The sequence below is a fragment of the Esox lucius genome, chromosome 12 (genome assembly GCF_011004845.1).
Source record: "Esox lucius isolate fEsoLuc1 chromosome 12, fEsoLuc1.pri, whole genome shotgun sequence".
Classification (NCBI taxonomy): Eukaryota; Metazoa; Chordata; class Actinopteri; order Esociformes; family Esocidae; genus Esox; species Esox lucius.
This window is the reverse complement of record NC_047580.1, coordinates 17,928,609-17,947,335: the sequence shown is the minus strand read 5'-3', so window position 1 is coordinate 17,947,335 and position 18,727 is coordinate 17,928,609. Positions and strand designations below refer to the sequence as shown.

The 18,727-nt window shown below is 45.9% G+C and overlaps 1 protein-coding gene across 2 annotated transcripts in view; it reads right to left on the bottom strand.

The window, feature by feature from the left end:
- itpr3 (inositol 1,4,5-trisphosphate receptor, type 3) overlaps positions 1–18,727 on the bottom strand; it is a 34,875-nt gene that overhangs the window by 4,152 nt on the left and 11,996 nt on the right. The window contains exons 5-50 of one of the 2 annotated variants that reach the window (XM_010900005.5): positions 17,385–17,543; positions 17,132–17,230; positions 16,929–17,012; positions 16,642–16,788; positions 16,020–16,115; positions 15,850–15,909; positions 15,578–15,717; positions 14,267–14,366; positions 14,019–14,179; positions 13,723–13,864; positions 13,176–13,337; positions 12,896–13,068; positions 11,963–12,082; positions 11,658–11,846; positions 11,102–11,353; positions 10,851–10,995; positions 10,550–10,694; positions 10,224–10,420; positions 9,957–10,077; positions 9,785–9,839; positions 9,529–9,694; positions 9,146–9,307; positions 8,970–9,044; positions 8,729–8,857; positions 7,969–8,091; positions 7,607–7,807; positions 7,162–7,413; positions 6,867–6,992; positions 6,666–6,791; positions 6,465–6,585; positions 6,169–6,350; positions 5,847–5,995; positions 5,486–5,594; positions 5,268–5,361; positions 5,000–5,175; positions 3,783–3,945; positions 3,438–3,613; positions 2,081–2,281; positions 1,854–1,964; positions 1,651–1,746; positions 1,442–1,543; positions 1,245–1,328; positions 872–982; positions 526–718; positions 298–417; positions 15–187 (exon numbers count right to left, since the gene is read on the bottom strand). In XM_010900005.5, coding sequence (XP_010898307.4) covers positions 15–187; positions 298–417; positions 526–718; positions 872–982; positions 1,245–1,328; positions 1,442–1,543; positions 1,651–1,746; positions 1,854–1,964; positions 2,081–2,281; positions 3,438–3,613; positions 3,783–3,945; positions 5,000–5,175; positions 5,268–5,361; positions 5,486–5,594; positions 5,847–5,995; positions 6,169–6,350; positions 6,465–6,585; positions 6,666–6,791; positions 6,867–6,992; positions 7,162–7,413; positions 7,607–7,807; positions 7,969–8,091; positions 8,729–8,857; positions 8,970–9,044; positions 9,146–9,307; positions 9,529–9,694; positions 9,785–9,839; positions 9,957–10,077; positions 10,224–10,420; positions 10,550–10,694; positions 10,851–10,995; positions 11,102–11,353; positions 11,658–11,846; positions 11,963–12,082; positions 12,896–13,068; positions 13,176–13,337; positions 13,723–13,864; positions 14,019–14,179; positions 14,267–14,366; positions 15,578–15,717; positions 15,850–15,909; positions 16,020–16,115; positions 16,642–16,788; positions 16,929–17,012; positions 17,132–17,230; positions 17,385–17,543 — 6,468 coding nt within the window. The remainder of the gene's footprint in view (positions 1–14; positions 188–297; positions 418–525; positions 719–871; positions 983–1,244; positions 1,329–1,441; positions 1,544–1,650; positions 1,747–1,853; positions 1,965–2,080; positions 2,282–3,437; positions 3,614–3,782; positions 3,946–4,999; positions 5,176–5,267; positions 5,362–5,485; positions 5,595–5,846; positions 5,996–6,168; positions 6,351–6,464; positions 6,586–6,665; positions 6,792–6,866; positions 6,993–7,161; positions 7,414–7,606; positions 7,808–7,968; positions 8,092–8,728; positions 8,858–8,969; positions 9,045–9,145; positions 9,308–9,528; positions 9,695–9,784; positions 9,840–9,956; positions 10,078–10,223; positions 10,421–10,549; positions 10,695–10,850; positions 10,996–11,101; positions 11,354–11,657; positions 11,847–11,962; positions 12,083–12,895; positions 13,069–13,175; positions 13,338–13,722; positions 13,865–14,018; positions 14,180–14,266; positions 14,367–15,577; positions 15,718–15,849; positions 15,910–16,019; positions 16,116–16,641; positions 16,789–16,928; positions 17,013–17,131; positions 17,231–17,384; positions 17,544–18,727) is intronic. The other variant, XM_010900006.5, reaches the window with a different exon arrangement.

The window sequence follows — 18,727 nt, the reverse complement described above, 5'->3', positions numbered from 1 at the left end:
AAGATGCAACTCACGTTGAGGGTGCCGAGCAGGATGAGAGTGGGTCCGATGCCGAAGCTGTAGATAGAGCGTAGTATGAGAGCCACAGTGAAGGGCCTCAGGCCGTAGCGCTGGGAGAACATGCCCATCACAGACAGACCCAGGAAGCCCCAGAACAACATGGACAGCATCGAGTCATCTATCGCACCTGGAGGACAGAAAGGGGTCCAGTCACGTACATGTCTCAGTTACTCATAATCAACGTATTGAATAACGCCTCAGGAGAATGAACCTGAGAACCAATGAGCTGAGCCTCACCTTGGCCTGAGTCGTAGGGGTAGAAGAAGGCAATGATGAGGTTGATGAAAACTGCCAGGTTAAATGATATGCTCCCCCAAGTGCTCATCCTGCGAGAAAACCAAAACAGCACCGGCATACCTGAAACACAAACCACACTTCAGTCTTCCTCTACCTCGCAACGAACATGGAGGCCAGCAGAACATATCCAACAAGACAGGACTGGAGGGTCGGACGGGGCTGGCTTACTGCGGAGCTTCTTCTGCCACTCCATCTCGTTGTGGAGGAAGGAGGCCTGCTGGAAGAAGTGTGTCACTTTGCTACCCTGCTCGTCCTGCTCTGTGGTGTTGAACACACGGAACTTGGACTCCTCCGTGAGGAACTCGCAGATGGGATGAATGGGGAACACAATCTGCTCCATGCTGCGGTCCTCACGCACAATCTGGTCAGACAAAACATACAGGGAGAAATAACAAATAAGGACAGTGTTCTTTTTTTTTTGTGCAAATGGAACTTCAGTCATAGTGAACTACTGAGTATTTAATAGGCAGTGGCCTAGTGCAGTATTGGTGACTTCAGGGAGATGATCAGAGACCTCGATCTGTGAAGTGTGCTTGTCATAGAACTCCAGCGGGTCCTGCTCCTCGACCTCCATGGGCACTGTGGGTTTCAACATCTGAGCGAGCGGCCTGTTGTTCAGGTTCAGCTGCAGCAAGTGAACAGTTCAGACAGAGTCAGAGAGTATACTTCTCATTCTAGTTTTTATTTATTTTTCCCACTATGCGATCCACCTCTTTAAGTCAACCATTATTAGTCATGCAAACTAAGCGCATATACGCAAATGTCCCCAAATTAAGATACAATCTGATGTTTGCAGTGAGTCAAGACGCTACAGCACAGGAGTATTGGTTACGGTTAGGTGGGGCTATCCAGCTTACAGATATCCCGGCTGACACAGACAGACTCACCATGGAGGATATACCATCTTCTCCCTCCTTGGTCCTCTTGGCAGGTTTCAGTAGACTGAACAGGATCTTATTGTGCCTCGCCAGCTGATGAAACCATGGACCACAGTCATAAGCATTCTGATCTACCATTACCTGATTAGGTTATTATTAAACGGCATCCATATTCTTTAGTCCATTAATGGGAACGGGTGCGTTACCTGAAGTGCCAGGATGTAGATGTTGTGGCCGACCTCTTGAGGTGACACTTCTCCACCTTCACACTCACTCTCCTGCTGGTAGGCTTTCTTTATGACTTTCACCTGGGGATAGAGTGGAACACTGATGTTGGCTGACCTATTCTGTAGCATTGCTGCCCTTACATTGTATACAATTGCCGTTTTAGAGGCTCTCATGATGAGGCTCTGACCAGTTCCCGAGGTCGGAGGTTGAAGAGTATCCTCTCTGCATTCTCACTGTCATGGCGGCTCTCCATCAGAGCAAGCAGCAGCTTGGATGCGTTGTCCTGGAAACAGAGACAACACCATCAGTGGCAGCTGTAAGGTATCATACAGCCAAGTTATGGCAAGATCGTACACGTATTTCTAAAGGAGAACAGTAGCTGAAGTGAACCTTGAGCTTCAGAACCATCTCCATGCGGTACCGACACAGAGGACTGATGTCATTCAGTATCAGGGCTGTGATGATATCGATGCCGTTTGACTCATGAGTCACGATACAGGTCTACAAAAAGAAAGCACAGCTCTAATCACATAAGGATGTTCTGCATTAAACCTCACAGAACTTCAACTGAAACTCATGCTCACGCCAATGACTGAAAGGCCCTGTGGTTATCTGACCTGGTTCTCCTGGCACGGACCCTGGCAGTACTCCGTGAGTGTCTCCAGGGTCTGGGTGATGAGGCCCACGTTGCTCTCGTTGATGTAGAGACCCAGCAGACCCAGGCCACCTGTGGTGCTACCGCACATGATGTCCAGGAACTGCAGTGTTTCACACACCAGGTTGTAGTTGGTCTTGTTATTCTGACAGCGCAGGAAGTTCTGAGAGAAGGACGGACAGACAATGGGGTTGTTAGGTGTAACGTACCATAATTGACAGTTGTGTCACTCCTAGCTAATGTGAATCCACCATAGACTTTATATAAAATGGACGACGCCCTTTCGCTCTTTTCCATTGATGAAAAATGAAGCCACCAGTGTCCTGATACGGCGCTGACATCTTGGACTTGCGTCTGCGCAGATAGCGATCTTGGGACCAGTTCTGCGCAGTAGTTATGCGCAGTAGCGAGAAGGAAGTAAAGCCGTAAAGCCGCGAAATCAACGGCCCCACCCCTGTGCCCCGCCCTCACTCTCCCTCGTAGAATGCGCATACCGTAATCAATCGCAAGTCCAAGTACAGTACAACCTTTGCTTGTTAAACCTAGACGATATGTTATAGCCTAACTTACATCATGTTTAACCTTAATTTAGAATAGGCCTAATACAAAAATAATTGGTAACTTCTAGCTAATGATCACCTGCTAGCTATTAACATGGCTATTAACGAGGCTTGTTGTCTTTTAGCTAACGTTAGCTAGCCCATTACATTTATTTACTAATTAAATAGCTTATAAATTTAACTTACCGAAAAAAATTCAAAGATCGATTGGAAATGCCAGATCGGTTAGCACAATGTACTGCAGAACAACCCATTATGTCCTTGTGAAATTATATAAATTATAGAAATTTAGAGATTAAATGTAAAGTTCCAATCTCCTCAGTCCTCCGAAGATTCAGTGGCTCCTCGGCTCAGATAGCTGTCAATCACAGCTGTGAATCACGACGTCACACCACCGTTTTTAGAGCATTAAATAACTAACTAAAAACAAACTTATTTTAAAAACAAACTCTTGAATTTACATTAGCGTGATACAAACTACAGTAAATGACAGAAACCAGCTTCGGAAAAAATATATTTGAAGGGTAATTTAATTGTTCAGTTGGTCTCGCGTCCCATTGAATAACATGGGGAGGGCGGGGTTTATGACCTATACTGGGACCACTCACCAGGGGGCGATCGAGACGTTTTGGCTTCACTTTTCAGGGCTTGTGCGGCACGCTTGGAATCCACTAATTGAAAGTCTGGATTAGACGTCTGGTAAATGACTCAAACGTCCAGTGTAACAGCAGCATGGGTGGTGCTGGTTCGTCCTCTCACCTGTAAGTCCTGGTTGTGGTTCTCACAGAGCAGCTGAAGGAAGCGGAGTATGGGTTTCATAATGATGACGGCAGGGCCCATCTCTGTCTCCACCTCCTTCTGCTCAGACTCAGGGGCCAGGGCCGCGACAGGGACTGGGGAGATAGATGGGCCCAGGTGAGGCATTGTATTGGAGCCTGTCAGGAATACAAACCATGGAGAAAACCCTGGCAGTGAAATGACTGTTCCTGAATCCCTACTATAGCTTCTGCAGTCCCTGACACAGAATAATTTTTTTTCTTAAATGCCAATTTCCTGTCACTACAGTTCAACAGCGCATTTGACCCAAACCATTGTTCCACCCACCAGTGTCCAGGTCTTTGTTGTCATTGGCCTTGTTGCTCATCTCTCCCACACTGACTGATACGTTGGCCTTGATGTCCATCTGGGCGTTTTTCATCCGGTCGTGGAGGACCTTGAAGAACTTCTCTGACTTGTTGTCCCCCATCATCAGCTTGTAGAAGGAGTTCTGAAGTGGACACATGAAACGGGGTGAGAATCCGTGTGGAGAGGGTGGTCCGGCATCACATCGCACCCCCTCCTGGAAGCAGCGTAGGAATTTCACGACGGCCACGACCGTCGTTGCCATTTACTCTAGCCGTAATGCCCCGAAAATTATTGTAAGCCCTACGGCCACCATGGCCTTTTTACTACTCCGAAAAACCTTGCGGTCAGCAGTCGGTTTGTTTTTATGTAAGTTTGTTTGTAGTTCGCAACTGAGAACAACCACAAGAACGGAATACATGCAGGTAAGCAAGCTAGCTAGTTATCGGTCGATGGTTACGTTTATTTCGTGCTTAAATGAATTAAACGTTTTGGAAGGTGCGTTCATGAGCAACTGGGAATTGGGAAAGTTCAGACCTCCTAGTGGGAGGAGAACACGAGAATACCTGAATGCTTTTTGAGAGCTCCGAGAAGTAACGTTAGGTCATCGCTAGATATGGCAGCGTTTGTGGTGAAAAAAAAAGAACATTAGTTGCTCCGCGCACAAACAAGTCACTGCATGTGTTTATTTACGTCTTACACATTTGCGCAGGTGATTGTGATGCTAAAGGATACTTTGCGGTTTACTTTTGTGTAAGTGAAGTAATGTTAGCCTTCTTGCTAGTTAACCTTAACGTTACTTAACTGTCAATACCGTTGCCTGTTTGGTGTCGACATGTGAATGTCCTCAACTGAAACTCCTGAAATGAAACGAATTCCAGAATGTATAAAAAAGCATGAGCGAGGAGTAGAAGTAATTTCAACGATTAAAACATGATCATTTACCTTTTTATGTGGAAAAATAAGATATTATACAAATAATTATATTAAAAAAGTGAATAATTTATGTTTTTATGTTATGCATGTTTTATTTTTCTTATCAGCAATTTAAGTTGTTTATTTGTAAACTCCAAAACCTCCTATTTCACTCAATGGCCTTTGTGCCCTGGCAATGTCACATTTTTGTGACACCGAAGGCCAAATGGCCTTGCCCCTAAAATTACGAAATTCTAAGCCTGCCAGGAAGTGTTATATCTGACCTGGATCTCTGTGTTGCCTCCCTCCAGGAGACATATGGCCAGCTGGATGCTCTCCTGGAAGATCTTGTCGTTCTTGGTGCTCATGACGAGGTCTGTAAAGAGCTTTGTTCCACCCTCTCTGTCCAGACGACACTGGACGGCAGCTATGGCCACCCAATCCCTCTCCTGCTCAGCTCCTACACACAAACATGACCCCATTAATACAGTGTAAACATATAGCTACTATAGGAGCAGTAATAATCCTGTAATCAGCCGAACGTTAACCAACCTGTAGCTCCAAGGTCAGCCAGATCGGCCTTGTTGTTGACCTTCTTGTTTGTAAAGAGGTAGTTCTGTAGCAGCACCTTCCTCAGTGCAATGCCCTGTTTGGAGAGGCATTTTCACAGCAGACATGGTTAGCGTACACACACTGGACAGTTTCCAACAGACATCTCCATGAAAGCGTGGATGTTGCATTGGTTGACCGACACAGACTGGAGTATTTACCTTCTCGTCAAAGTCCAGTGTACGTATGAGCATCTCCTGCAGGGTCCTCAAAACCTTAATACAGAGCTTCTCCTCTGAGTTCATCAGGGCTTTAGTGTGCTGAATCAGTCTGGGATCACAAACACACGCACATTAGACCTCATCTATGCCTGGCCAAAAAAGCACTTTCTTGCATGTTGCAACCAGCTTGCAACAGTAAATATGTGTGCCTGTTAATCCTCCAGACATTGTTATGGTAATATTAGATGATCTCGTGCAGTCTGGCTGAGTGGCCACTTCCTGGCCTCGTCTAAATTCCCATTCCATATAGTGCACTACTTCTGACCAGGCCCCCATTGGGCCGTTTCAGATCCCGCCTTACTTGGAAATGAAGCCTCCTGATTCGCAGCGCTGCCTTGCATCAGTGCCCTCCAGGAACAGGAGTTCAGGCTGGTGCAGGACATCCACCAGGACAGACAGCTCGGCATTCACCAGCGGCTTCAGACGTTCCTCCATGGTGTTGATGATGTCCTGAACATCGCAGCCAAGACCGAGGAGAAACGTTCACATCCCAGAAACAGAGACAGAATACCGGATTACATCCCCGCGGTGTCAAACGCATTGCTACGCAGAACGGAGGATTAGGTCACATGTGATTCACTTGTGGCCGAGTCAGGAGATAATCAGGGAAGTAAGGGTTGAACCTGCAGCTTCTCTATTATGTTCTTGTAGTCCCAGGGGTTGCTCGGGACAGAGGGGCGGTTGGAGCGGGTGGAGCTCTTGTAGCTGGCGTTGGAGCGGGACAGAGAGTTGAGAGTACTGCTGCTCAGCATGGTGGTAATCTGAGACTCCAGGTCCAACGGCAGGGAGATGGAGCGACTCTTCGCTGAATACACAAAAGAGAAAAGTCATTAGTGCGTAGACCAGTAACATTTCCAGAGCAGGCATGGAGGCTTGAGTGTTGCCCAGCCCCGGGCTCTCTGCAGTAGGTCAGTGTCACCTGTCATGGCCAGCGTCCGAATGCAGGTCTCCACCACGCCTTTCTGTTGCTGCTGCAGCCAGGGACAATCCAGCAGACGCATGCTAGACTGGAGCAGCTGGGTCACGATGGTGTGGTGGGTCTGAACACACGACAGTTCATGAATCAGTCCATGGGGCATCTAAAGTTTGGCTTAACGCTTATGAGTAGACTGCTGCTCACCTGTAGAGAAGTGCTGTTTTCAGAGAAGGGGGAACTGAAGAAGGCGTTGATCGTGTCAAACACCACATTGATGATGTACTTCTCCAGGATAGGATCACTTAGACGCTTCTCTCTCTTGTTACACACCTGGAAAGGGAGGAGAGCGGTCAGAGACTACACCGTGTGGGTGAAAATGGCCCGTGACTGGGATGCTAGGCTTACCCTGGCCATGTCCACAGTGAAGTCCTCAAACAGTTTCCAGATGTGATTGCTGGTGTAGATCTCCTTCATCTCTACCTCCGTATCGACGTAGCAGTGGTTCACAAAGTTCACATAGGCCACCTTCACCTGAACACCACCAGGAGGCAAATGAACACAGCTGGGTCAAGCTTCTGTACAGTCTCAGATAATGTTCCATTACATTAGCATTTATGTCTGCATCTTTGAATGCTGCTGTGCTTAATCTGCCTAAAGACAATGTTGGCTAATAAAAAAAAAAATGATATTGTTGATGTACCTCTGTGATGCAGTCCTCGTGTGTGACCACTCTCACTACATCCTCTAGGGGCAGCAGTGAGGTGCATTTGATCTCGGTGTACACATTCTTGCCCTCAGCACAGGCGGCCAGCAGCTCTACTAGGGAGATGTGGTATCGCAGGGGGCTGTGTTCTTGAACCCCCTCCCTGGACTCTGCCATAAGATCGAGCATGGTGGCAAATGAAGCCTTGTCATTGTAGAACACCACCACATCCTCCCCAGCGTTGGTTAACTGGAAAAAACAGTGAGTCACCACATTGTGAGATAAACCAAATCTTCATCGGTTTCACATAAACATCTGAATGCAAAGGCAGCCTAGATTAGATGTCTCACTGAGTTGCAACCTTTAAAATCAACAACTGTATTTTTATCTTTTAGAGGATTTCATACTAATGAAACAGGCATTTGGAAACAGGTCGTCTTACCTCAGTCATGATCATGTCCTGACACTTCTTGACATACTTGCCCTCGGCCTTGATGATGGTGTGCAGGAAGTTGAGGTACTGGACGTGGCGTCCGTGAGTGGCCAGGCAGTGGATGAAATGCTGCAGCACGTTCTCACTGATCTCTGAACACAGCTGGTAATTATTACTAAAGATGTGTTGCACTGTCTCTGCCTCCATGAGCTGGGACGGAGAGGGGGAGAAATAGAGGGACAGCAAGAAGAAGAAAAATAGAAAGAAGGACAAGGAAAGAAAGGTGATTATTATGACAGGTGAAAACAGGATGGTTAGAGAGACAGTGTAATGAATTAGAGTAAAACAGTGTAATGAATACATTCACTCACTCCTGGATTGAGGAAAAGGCTGAGGTTCTTATGGAGCAGCATCTGGTTCTCTAGGTTCCCCATGCAAAACTTCTGCAGGAACAGGTGAGCGCACTTGATTATCCCCTGCATCTTGGTGTCATTCTGAAAACCAGTAGAGAAAGAGAGAGACAAGCAGAGAGTGAGGGGAAAAGAGAGAGACAGAAAGAGAGAGAGATTGGCATAGTCATTTTAAGTAACTCATAACACCTGGGATATTAATTAGGTAATGGTGTTACTACATATAGTATACAGACAGGCGACAAATTAAAGGAAATAAAGTTGTGGAGGCACACAACAAATGCAGACGCTTCCATACAGGTGTACTGCACCACACAATTCAGCCGTTAAGATCCTATCATGCTCTATGGCATGTATAGAAATGCTGAGCAGGACCAGTTGACCTCGATGTTTTATCATGACGGGAAGAGGAAAGGTCTGATCACCTAAGTGATCAGATCTCTACCCAAATGAACACCTATGGGAGATTTTGGACCGTGGTTTCAGGCACTGCTATCCACCACCATCATCAACATCTTTTGAAACAATGGTGTTTCATCCCTTCCGTAGATTTCCAGAGACCAGTAGAATCTATGACACATTGAAGCTGTTGTGGTGGCTTGTGGTGGCCTAGCACCTTACTGAGACACTTCATGTTGGTTTTTCCTTTAATTTGTCACCTGTCTGTACACTGGACTATGTGTTTGGTTGTCAGAGTGGGGGTAAGGCAAGGTTCACGTACATCCCTCACCTGATCGTACGATACTTGCAGCAGGTCCAGCATCACTTTATGGGCTCCCATGTTCTTCAGGAGTCTCTGCTGTTTCTTCCACACACCCGAACTGCACATCTTATTCAGACGCTCCAGGATCTGGGAGAACAGAATGTCTTCAAACATATGGCTAAACACTACTCAGCAGAACCTCTGAGACATGTTAGCAGGATGAGGGGAACGGTGACAGTTCAATGGAAACCCAACACACTTCTTTGACTTTCTGGTAGTTCTCGTTGCTTTTATCCGAGTTCTCCTTCTTTGGGGTCACATCTTCTGAGGTCATCTAAAAGGAAATCAGAAGAACTGTTAGAAAGAAGTGGTTGGTAGCTACTCCACTTGTAACTGGACATTTTCTTTCGGAAAACAGACTTATCTCTCCCTCACCTCTACTTTGTCCTTCTTGTCTTTCTTCCCCTCCCCTCCACCTGAGCTACCCTTCTTGTCCACCCAGAGCTCAGACTTCTCCACCATAGTGCGGAGGCGGTCCAGGTCGCTCTTTATCAGCTTGTAGTTATCAACATCCTGCGCCGAGATCAGCAACTGGACCTAAGATAAAACGAAGAGAGTAGTTTCCAAAGACGATGAGAGACCAGGAATGACAGAATAGATAGACGTAATGAGAGATCATGAATAACAAATGCAATAGATAGGGATAATGAGAGGCAGCCCTAAAGAGCTATATTGTAGCTGGTTCATATTGGAGTGCGGGTCATTATTATTATTCGATTATTTCGCCATCAGTGACTACAGTAGCTGTGTCTCTTTACCTGTTTGAAGGTGTGCAGCACCTCCTGTCTCTGGCTGAAGTGTTTGAAGAGCAGCTGAAGGGCACCAGAAACCAGAGGTGGGTAGTCATGCATGGTGAGATGGATTAGAACCCTCAGGAACATACGACCACCCTCGTCATCCACCTCCAGAATGCTGTTCCCCTTGCTGACAGGAAAACACCATCACAGATTAGTAGAAACACATTGGGGCATCAATATAACGTGCTGGCAAGGGACTAGATTGTACTGAACCTACCCCACACCAAACATGGCCTCTGCCTGCTCTCCAATGTGCTGCAGGTTGATGGTGGCTGTTCAAAGACAAAGTTAAGAATGGTATGTATTTAGAAGGAGAGAAGCAAAATCTATTTCTGTATAAGGCAGTGTTAGTGGGTAGAAAAAGCTCCCTTAAATGGGGACTGAATTACCTGCTTGCTCCATGGACGTTGTAGCATCGGCATCTGCCATTGGATAAACATCGACAAACTCCTTTTTGAAGACAGACAGCAGGAAGGAGAGACGGTAGTCCAGGCGGACATTCAGGATGAACTGTATACAAACATGAGATAAGAAAGTCAGTGCTTAGCATTAAAGGAGCACATGAGAGGTTCTAATTTATCACAGGCACAAACTCAACAGTGCAATGTCACATCCCTGCATCAGTTCCAGGAACGTATTGGTTTCTAGAATCCAACCTGCAGGATTTCCAGGATTTTCAGTTTGGTGTCCATGACGGTGACATCCTGTTTGTCGATGCTGTCCTTGCTGCGGCTCTGACCCTCTATGGTGGAAACGCTCCTCACTGGACCTCCAAACATGGATTGTTTCCGGCTCAGCACCATGGTGGACATCATTTGGCCTACGCCATGAATGGAACGCTTCATGTTCTTCCCTAACAGACAGGGTGGCAGAATGAGGAAACCTGAATCTAAACGTGTAGTGCATTTTCTGTTGTGTATTTGTTCTATAAAATGGCTCTGAGGTAGTTCTCCAATGAAATACGTTTTTCTTATTGTCTTACCACTGCCTTCATCCTGGAACATGGCATTGATCAATGAAGGGTTGGGGATACAGTCAATGATTCCCAGTAGGGTCCGAGTCAACCTCAGCAACTCAAAGAAACTGTAGAAGCCAAAGTAGATGAGGTGTCTGGCCAGACTCACGACCTGGAGGAACAACACATTGTGTCAGTTGCCATTCTATTAAGGCTGTTCTTGCCCAGTGGTATGGAGAGGATTCTGACCACATTACAACAAGTAGGCGCTTCTGGGTGCGTCCATAGTATTGTAAGTAGAAATATGAACATGAATTAGAATGGACACCTCATAGGTTAGTTTGTTTTTCTCCTCGTCGGCGAAAGGCAAGTCATCATTGAGGACATTGTTCAGGTACTCCTCCATGAATACCATGGTGTTGGCAAACCTGTTCTTCTTATTGTCCCGCGAGTCATCCATGTTGGAGTCATAGCTGAGAAAGATAAGAAATACAAAAATACAAGCACAATAAGTTATAGTTCAGTGTTAACAACGCACAAAAGAAAAGGTATCCGGGAAAATGATGTTTGATGCCGTACTCTTTAATTGAGATAGAGGTGGGGATCTCGGTCCACAGACGCGCAAACTTGACAGGTGTGACCAGCTCCTGCGGGTCTCGGTCAACGTGCGCATGCAGCATGAGTCGGCAGAATGAGGCACGAAGGTCAAAGGGCAGCGTCTCGTCCATCATGCACAGGAAGATGAGCTCCACATCCAGCTGCTTAGAGATCTCGTCTATGGCTAGGTACTGGCGGTCCAAACACATCCTCGCAAACAGCTTCAACTGGTACCTGTCAGGAGAGAAGGAACATTTGGGGGATGAAGCATACATTGCCTGTGACCTTTAGCGTGAGTATATTCTCATAGCTAAGAAATGCTAAGGACACTGATGTCATGTGAGTTAAGCTTCCTTCTTATATTTCAACACTTATATTTTAACACTCATCTTACCAGAAAAAGTAACTGAGAACAATTTTCATTTATAAGATTGACCTTGGATCAATTAAAGTAATTTGCCTAGCCCAAGACAACATTTCCATCACTGACCAGATGTTGTAACTGCTTGGCCACCTGCCACTCCAGTGATGAGCCTACCTGTAGTAAGTTAGCACATTCTCGTCATGCGCGTTTCCCTGCCTGGCCTCCTGGGCTAGTTGTCTGATGCTCTTCTCTTGCTTCTCATTGGTCTTGTCGGTCCAGACCAGCCACACCTCATCCTCTTCAGTATACTCCTCCATGCCCATGTAATCAGTGGCATGGGGCATCTCTTTGGGCGAACGGCGTCTGTACGGACAAGCATGGGAACACACATTCAGTGAAGCCATACACACGGGCAAGGCCAGTGCGGATGATCAGGTGAGTGTGGGCATGTGTTCAGTAACAAGATAAATAACACTCACTCGGTCTTGATGAGGATGTCTTGGTTTTTTGGATCGAGCACACACTTACAGATCAGCTCCTGAGTTACTGGAATGGCTACGTTGTTGGATACACACAGATCGGACAGGTAGTCTAAAAATCTGAAGAGAAAAGGCTTTAGTCAGATCACAACAAAGGGGTATACAGGGTCTTTAATTAGTTCTATAGTTGTCATGAAGCAGCCGAGGCAAAGAGCTCCTGTATATTCTGTAAATATTAAACATTCTACTACTTTGTTTTGTTTGAATAGCTGAATACAGTCAGTGTTACTGTCTCTTTCTTGCCTGCCAATCTGATGGCAAATCCGCTCTATTAACGTAGCTACAGTAACAACCCTAGCAAGTTCCACCTAATTGTGTGACATATGACTTAACCAGCCTAACAACACCACCTTTTGTATTTGGTTGTTTGGTCTACGGTTTACTATAACATGAGGAAGATTGCAAGCTGACCTACGTTGTCCTTCAGTCTGAGGGTTCAGACTTTGTTGACCGTCACTATTGAGTTGGATCGTAACAATGAATTTCACCGCATAAGACTAAGGCATTGGAGAAGTTTTAGTCAGACGGTGGGAACGGCGAGGCGCTGGTGAGAAGCCTTAAATGGAGAGTGAACTGTGCTCCCCCTTTGACTACACCAACCCCCTCCTCTAAAGCAGTGTGAATTCTTCCAGACTGTTGCTTCATCTGTTTGAGGCTTAAAACAATCCAAGCTTTTCGCTCTAGATGAACATTGTTTTATAATAGTCAAGACCTACTCTGTTATGTCCAGTAGGTAACTAGCTACATGTTCTTGTTTCTATTATTATGTTTTAAACATATGTTGATATTTTTTTATATAATGAAAAGCACTATAGGGACGGAATAAATACTTCTTCTTATTATTAAATCCTTAACTTGTAGGGACCTCCTCACCTGGGTTCCCTGTTCTTCCGCACCAGGCTAACAAAGGTCTCCACCTCCTTCTTTGTGATGTGTTTCTCCAGCAGCTTACGATTGTTGTGCAGTAGAGCAGTGATGGTGTCCTCAGCTAGAATGTCATAGCCTATCTGAGACTGCATCACCCCAAACTGCTTGGCTATGTGTTCCTGATGAGGAAAGGAAAGGGACTGATGTGTTCTGTTGCTCTATACATTTGGCAGGAAAGAAGCCAGGGAATTAATATAATGAAGAGACAGGGACCTATGTGGTGTACCTGATTCTTTCGGTAGTCTTCCTGTGAGTGTCGCAGAACCCGGTAACAGAGGCGGAACATGTACTGGTATGGGGTATTCTTCTGGTCTGACAGCTCCTCCAATCGCAGTAATGGGCCCTCTGTCCCTTTATCTTTAAACGGGGCCTTCAAGATCCCGAAGACCTTTGGAGGGATAAAATAATATATACATATGCAAAAATATTCATAATTGTGAGATAAAAACAAACTGTACACTTTCCTATATAGGCAAAATGCAATAACTATATGTTTGATAATCTTTAGAATAAAACAGTCCTGACTAAATGTATCTTTTTAATTATGTTATGGTTAAAAACAATGGAGTGTGACAGTTGATGAATTCCCATGGGGGCCAATAAAAAATAGTATGAAGGCTATAGAACTATTTGCCAGTATGTTTTCAACCTTTATGGGGCCGGGAGCCCTTTTGTCATAGTGAATTAATCAAGGACCATCACAGAACCAATCTCAACTTACTGGTATGTCATCATGCCCATAATGTTTAGGTGCACCTAATGGTTCTTCTTACCTGTTTTAGGATGTTTTGCTCCCTCATGAGTTTCTGTCTTTCACGGTTGGCCTTGGTCATTACCACATCCAGCACCATCTGTCCACTATTGGGTGTGTCCACCACAAAGAATACCAGGTCCTCCAGCAGCTTAATTGCAAACCTGCAGAGTCAAACCCAGCGGTTACTGGTCTGGCACAACGGGTCTGTTGACTGTCTTACAGCATCAGAGCAGCTGGCTTCAATTACATACAGCAGAGAGCTAACGGACAAATCGTTGGGCTTTTTAGTCATTTCGTCCTCTGTGTATGCTGTACCTTCTGTCGTTAGGGCTGATGAAGCCCTCGTTGAACCTGTCCACTATGGTGCTCAGCATGAAACTGGCATCGTTGGCAAAGTCCAGATCCCGGATCTCCATCACTGGCACGGAGACAATGGCAAAGGCCTCCTTATCCTCCTTGGTAGGACAAGTGCCCAGCTGCCAGAAGGATAACAGATACTAAGTCTGACTGAAGAGCACACTGACAGTCCCACAGTAAATCACATGACTTTATCTGGTTCTTACCATGAGTCGGATGGGTCTCTCCTCGTCTATGTCTATGGGCACGTTGGTACTCTGGATCCATGTGTTGGTGCATAGGTGTCTGAGACGCACATAGGAATTCCTGAGGAAAAAGGTTGACAGTGAAACATACACCCATCAGCCATATCATTATGACCACCTGCCTAATATTGTGTAGGCCCCCCTTTTGCCGCCAAAACAGCCCTGACCCGTCGAGGCATGGACTCCACTAGACCTCTGAAGGTGTGCTGTGGTATCTTGCACCAAGACATTAGCAGCAGATAATTTAAGTCCTGTAAGTGGGGCCTCCATGGATCGGATTGGTTTGTTCAGCACATGACACAGATGCTCGATTGGATTGAGATCTGGGGAGGCCAAATCAACACCTTGAACTCATTGTTGTGTTCCTCAAACCATTCCTGAACCATTTTTGCTTTGTGGCAGGGTGCATTATCCTGCTGAATGAGGCCAGTGCGATCAGGGAATACCGCTGCTATTAAAAGGTTTACATTGTCTGCAACAATGCTTAGGTAGTGAAAAGCAGACATTTCTAAAATGTACATTAGTTCAAGAAATTCCATAACAGTAGGTGATAAGTGTCAAAATGACATCCACATGAACGGCAGGACCCAAGGTTTCCCTACAGAACGTTGCCCAAAGCATCACACTGCCTCCTTCAGCTTGCCTTCTTCCCATAGTGCATCCTGGTGCCATGTGTTCTCCAGGTAAGCGACACACACACCCTGCCATCCACGTGATGTAACATGCCCATTGTAGGTGCTTTCAGCAGTGGACAGGGGTCAGCATGGGCACATTGACTGGTTTGCAGTTATGCAGCCCCGTACGCAACAAACTGCGATGGACTGTGTGTTCTGACACCTTTCTATCAATACCAGCATTTTTCAGCAATTTGAGCCACAGTAGCTTGTCTGTTGAATCGGACCACGCAGGCCAGCCTTTGCTTTCCACATGCATTAATGAGCCTTGGCCACCCATGACCATGTCCATGACCATGACCGCTTTTCCTTCCTTTGATAGGTGCTGACCACTGAAGACAGGAAACACCCCACAAGGGCTGCAGTTTTGGAGACGCTCAAACACATCAACTTTGAGGACAGAATGTTCACTTGCTGCCTAATATATGCCACCCACTGACAGGTGCCATGATAGCGAGATCAGTGTTATTCACATCACCTGTCAGTGGTCATAATGTTGTGGCTGATCGGTGTACTGTAGGTCTTTATTTACAGCTGTATATAGCATATTGTGTTTGAGGACCACAGGGAGCTGAAGTGCCACAGAACAGTGTCGTACCTTGGCACAAAGGAGTCTGTTTTCTGCAGAGTGGTGGGGTCCAGCTCAAACAAGGAGGCAATGTCATTCCCATGAGTCATGGCCACCAGCTTGTATTTGATCCGCTCGCCTAAAATCTTCAGTTTCCCTCTAGTGTCCAGCTACAGAGGGCAGGAGTCAAGGGTCAGGATTTAGCACACTAACATATTCACATTACGGCATTACAATTGTAGACTGACATGTGGTAAAGCAACTAGACAGAGGTTGTGGATGATAAAACAAAATATGCAAACCGTATCTTCAGCCACCGAAGCTTGGATTTCAACACTGTCACCTTTATATCCCGGATTCTCCTAAAGTAAACACAACAAGGTCTATTAAATCAAATGACTGTGTCCAGCTGGCGCAAAAACCACAGCACTGTGTTGACCGCTATTCATGGTCCGATGACTGATAACATTACCTCAGCAGCCAGGTAGTTCCCTGTGGCCAGGTGTTTGAAGCGATACAGACTGTTCCAGTGTCCTGCTCCCCCTCTGCATGGGTCATGATGCACCACCTAGGAAAATACCACCCAGACACCTAAGATTTACTCCGTTTAACCCATGGAACTGTATTGTACTGAGACAACACAAACTGTTTGTCTGTCTGTCTGTGTGTGTGTGTGTGTGTGTGTGTGTGTGTGTGTGTGTGTGTGTGTGTATGTGTGCTTGTTTTTATATCCTTATAAGTATAGTAAAACCTGAAAAACATACCTCGTGGGGACATTTTTGAGGGCCCCATGAGGCAAAAGTCAGTTTCCGGCTCAGGGTTTAGGGTCAAACTAACAATTCATTTTAGGGTTAGAATTGGGGGTTCTTTAAGGTCCATGCATTGTTGGTTAGGTTTAAGGTTAAGTTTAGGCATTGGATCTAGGTAAAGTTTAGGCATGTTATTTTATTGAGGTAAAGGTTAGGGTTAGGTTAAGGTTAGGGTTAGGGTTAAGATTAGGGCAAGGAAGCATGCAATTGCAGTTTTTCAGGTCCCCATGAGGACATAAAACCAAACACGTGTGTGTGTGTTTGTGTGTGTGTGTGTATACCAACCTCCACCTCCCACAGTGCATTGGAGCTGGTGGCTGAGGTAGCAGACTGACGCAGGGTGGTGCGAAGGAACACATGCAGACTGGACTTGTACTCGTCACAGGTCAGGAACTTCTCCTGCTCCGCGTGGAACAGGCGCACCACGTCCCCCTGACAAGACATGAGCAGGCAGAGATTAGTCTCAAGTTGGTTAAGGCAATTATTTGGGCAAGTGTAAAACCCGTGAAGAACAAAATCCTAATGTTAGAGATGTTGATACGAACGCACGTGTGAAGGTACAGGGGACTTACTCCTTTCAATACTTCATCCTTATGGTCGCTAAACATCATGAACAGGTTGATCTTCCAACTGGTGTTACAGTTGACAGAGTTGACCTGCAGAACGACAGTCAAAACAACAGCTTCAGACCTAACCACAGCTCACGTGACAAGAAGACGGTTGTCATGGGTGAATCAGGAAGTGTGGTCGGCGGTTCGAGGTCATGCCCGGTCACCTCCTTGCATCCAGTGTGGTCTGAGAGCTCATAGCTACTGGCATGTAGTGGCTGGCCTGCGTTCACTGGGTTCAGGATGACCTTATCTCCCACCACTACCTGCAGGTGAACGCAGAAATGTGCATTACAGCAAGGCCACAAGAACCAGTCGGTGGGGTAAGATTGCTGACTGTAAATGTGTAACGTGCTGCGCCCGTTTGAATGCAACTCTGCCGGTGGAGTCCGTTCTGAAAAAGTTACTCGGGTGACTCACGTTGTCTCCAGTCGCGCGTAGCTTCCAGAAGGGCTGGATGAACATCCAGGAGCCCTCATTCCCCGTCCCATCCAGGGTGACCCGCATGGCATTCTTCTCCAGCAGGGCAGGCAGACGCTTATTCACAGTCAGATACTTATTACTCTTCATATGGAGGAGCTGTCAACCCAACACACAAACAGGCCAGTGTTGAACGTGCTCTCAGTCATTTTTACAATGTGTCTGTTATGGTGCTTGACTTGGCCAGCTCACTATCCCATCCAATAATGGCAACCAGCTAGCCAGGAAGAGGAACATTAATGAAACATGACTGGGAGATCAAGGTGAATAGTAGTAGAATCCCGGATTAGCAGACAGGATCCCCCCTGCTGTGCAACATGGAAATAGAGCCTATACACACTAGAATTTCTTGCAAACAGAAAGTGCATTTCAATCATTCAGCACCCCCATCCACACTAATTATCAAGGTAATAGGAGGATAGGAATAACATGTTTGGGATGTCTAGATAAGAAGGTGCCCTGAGAAGAACGTCACAAAAACCCTCAAGTGGCTGTGTTCTAGTTACTTCCTGGTAGATAAAGGGACTTAATAGGTTGGCTGTGTTGTGTTGCACTGTATGCTTGTCATCGGTTTGCTGTATTTACTTGCACAGAAAAAAACACTTGCACAGCTATTAAAAGATTATGGTTATTGATTTCCTGATAAGAGAGTAGAGACCAACCCACTTTGTCTACAAACCCTGGCCCACTCCTTCTGACCCCTAACCCAACAGAAAACAAGTGAACCTGTAGTGCTGAGTCACACGTAGCCACACCTATAACATTTTCCTAGATCAGTAAGGGTTCTTAACATTAAGCTATTCCTTTATTTCCTGCCATTATGTGCATTGGCCTCTCTATGTTAGGATAAGGCCTCAGAGTCAATATTGACTGGGTATGGGTTACATCTACAGTGAGTAGGAGTCCTGGCACTAGACATCAGTTTCCTATAAGATATGGAGACTGTTGTTTAAATTTTTCTTGAAATAATTTAATCTTCACTTCATTGGAACATCAGGGATGAATCCAGGAGCTGGAGATGTTTGATAATACAGTTCCTACCAGCTGTAGCCTCTCTAAAACTTGAACGGAACATTCAAAAGGATGTCCTTATTAAGTGCACGCATTCTTTCTATTGGTTTGATAGAGACTAGAACGATACACATGCAGCAAATAATGCAACACATTTTTTTGTATGTTCTTTACAACCTGGTAGTAAAAACGCATTAAATGCGCAATGCCCAGGCATGCATCACTAAGAAACTTGACATGCTGCAGACCTGACGCGCTGACTGCCTTTGTTT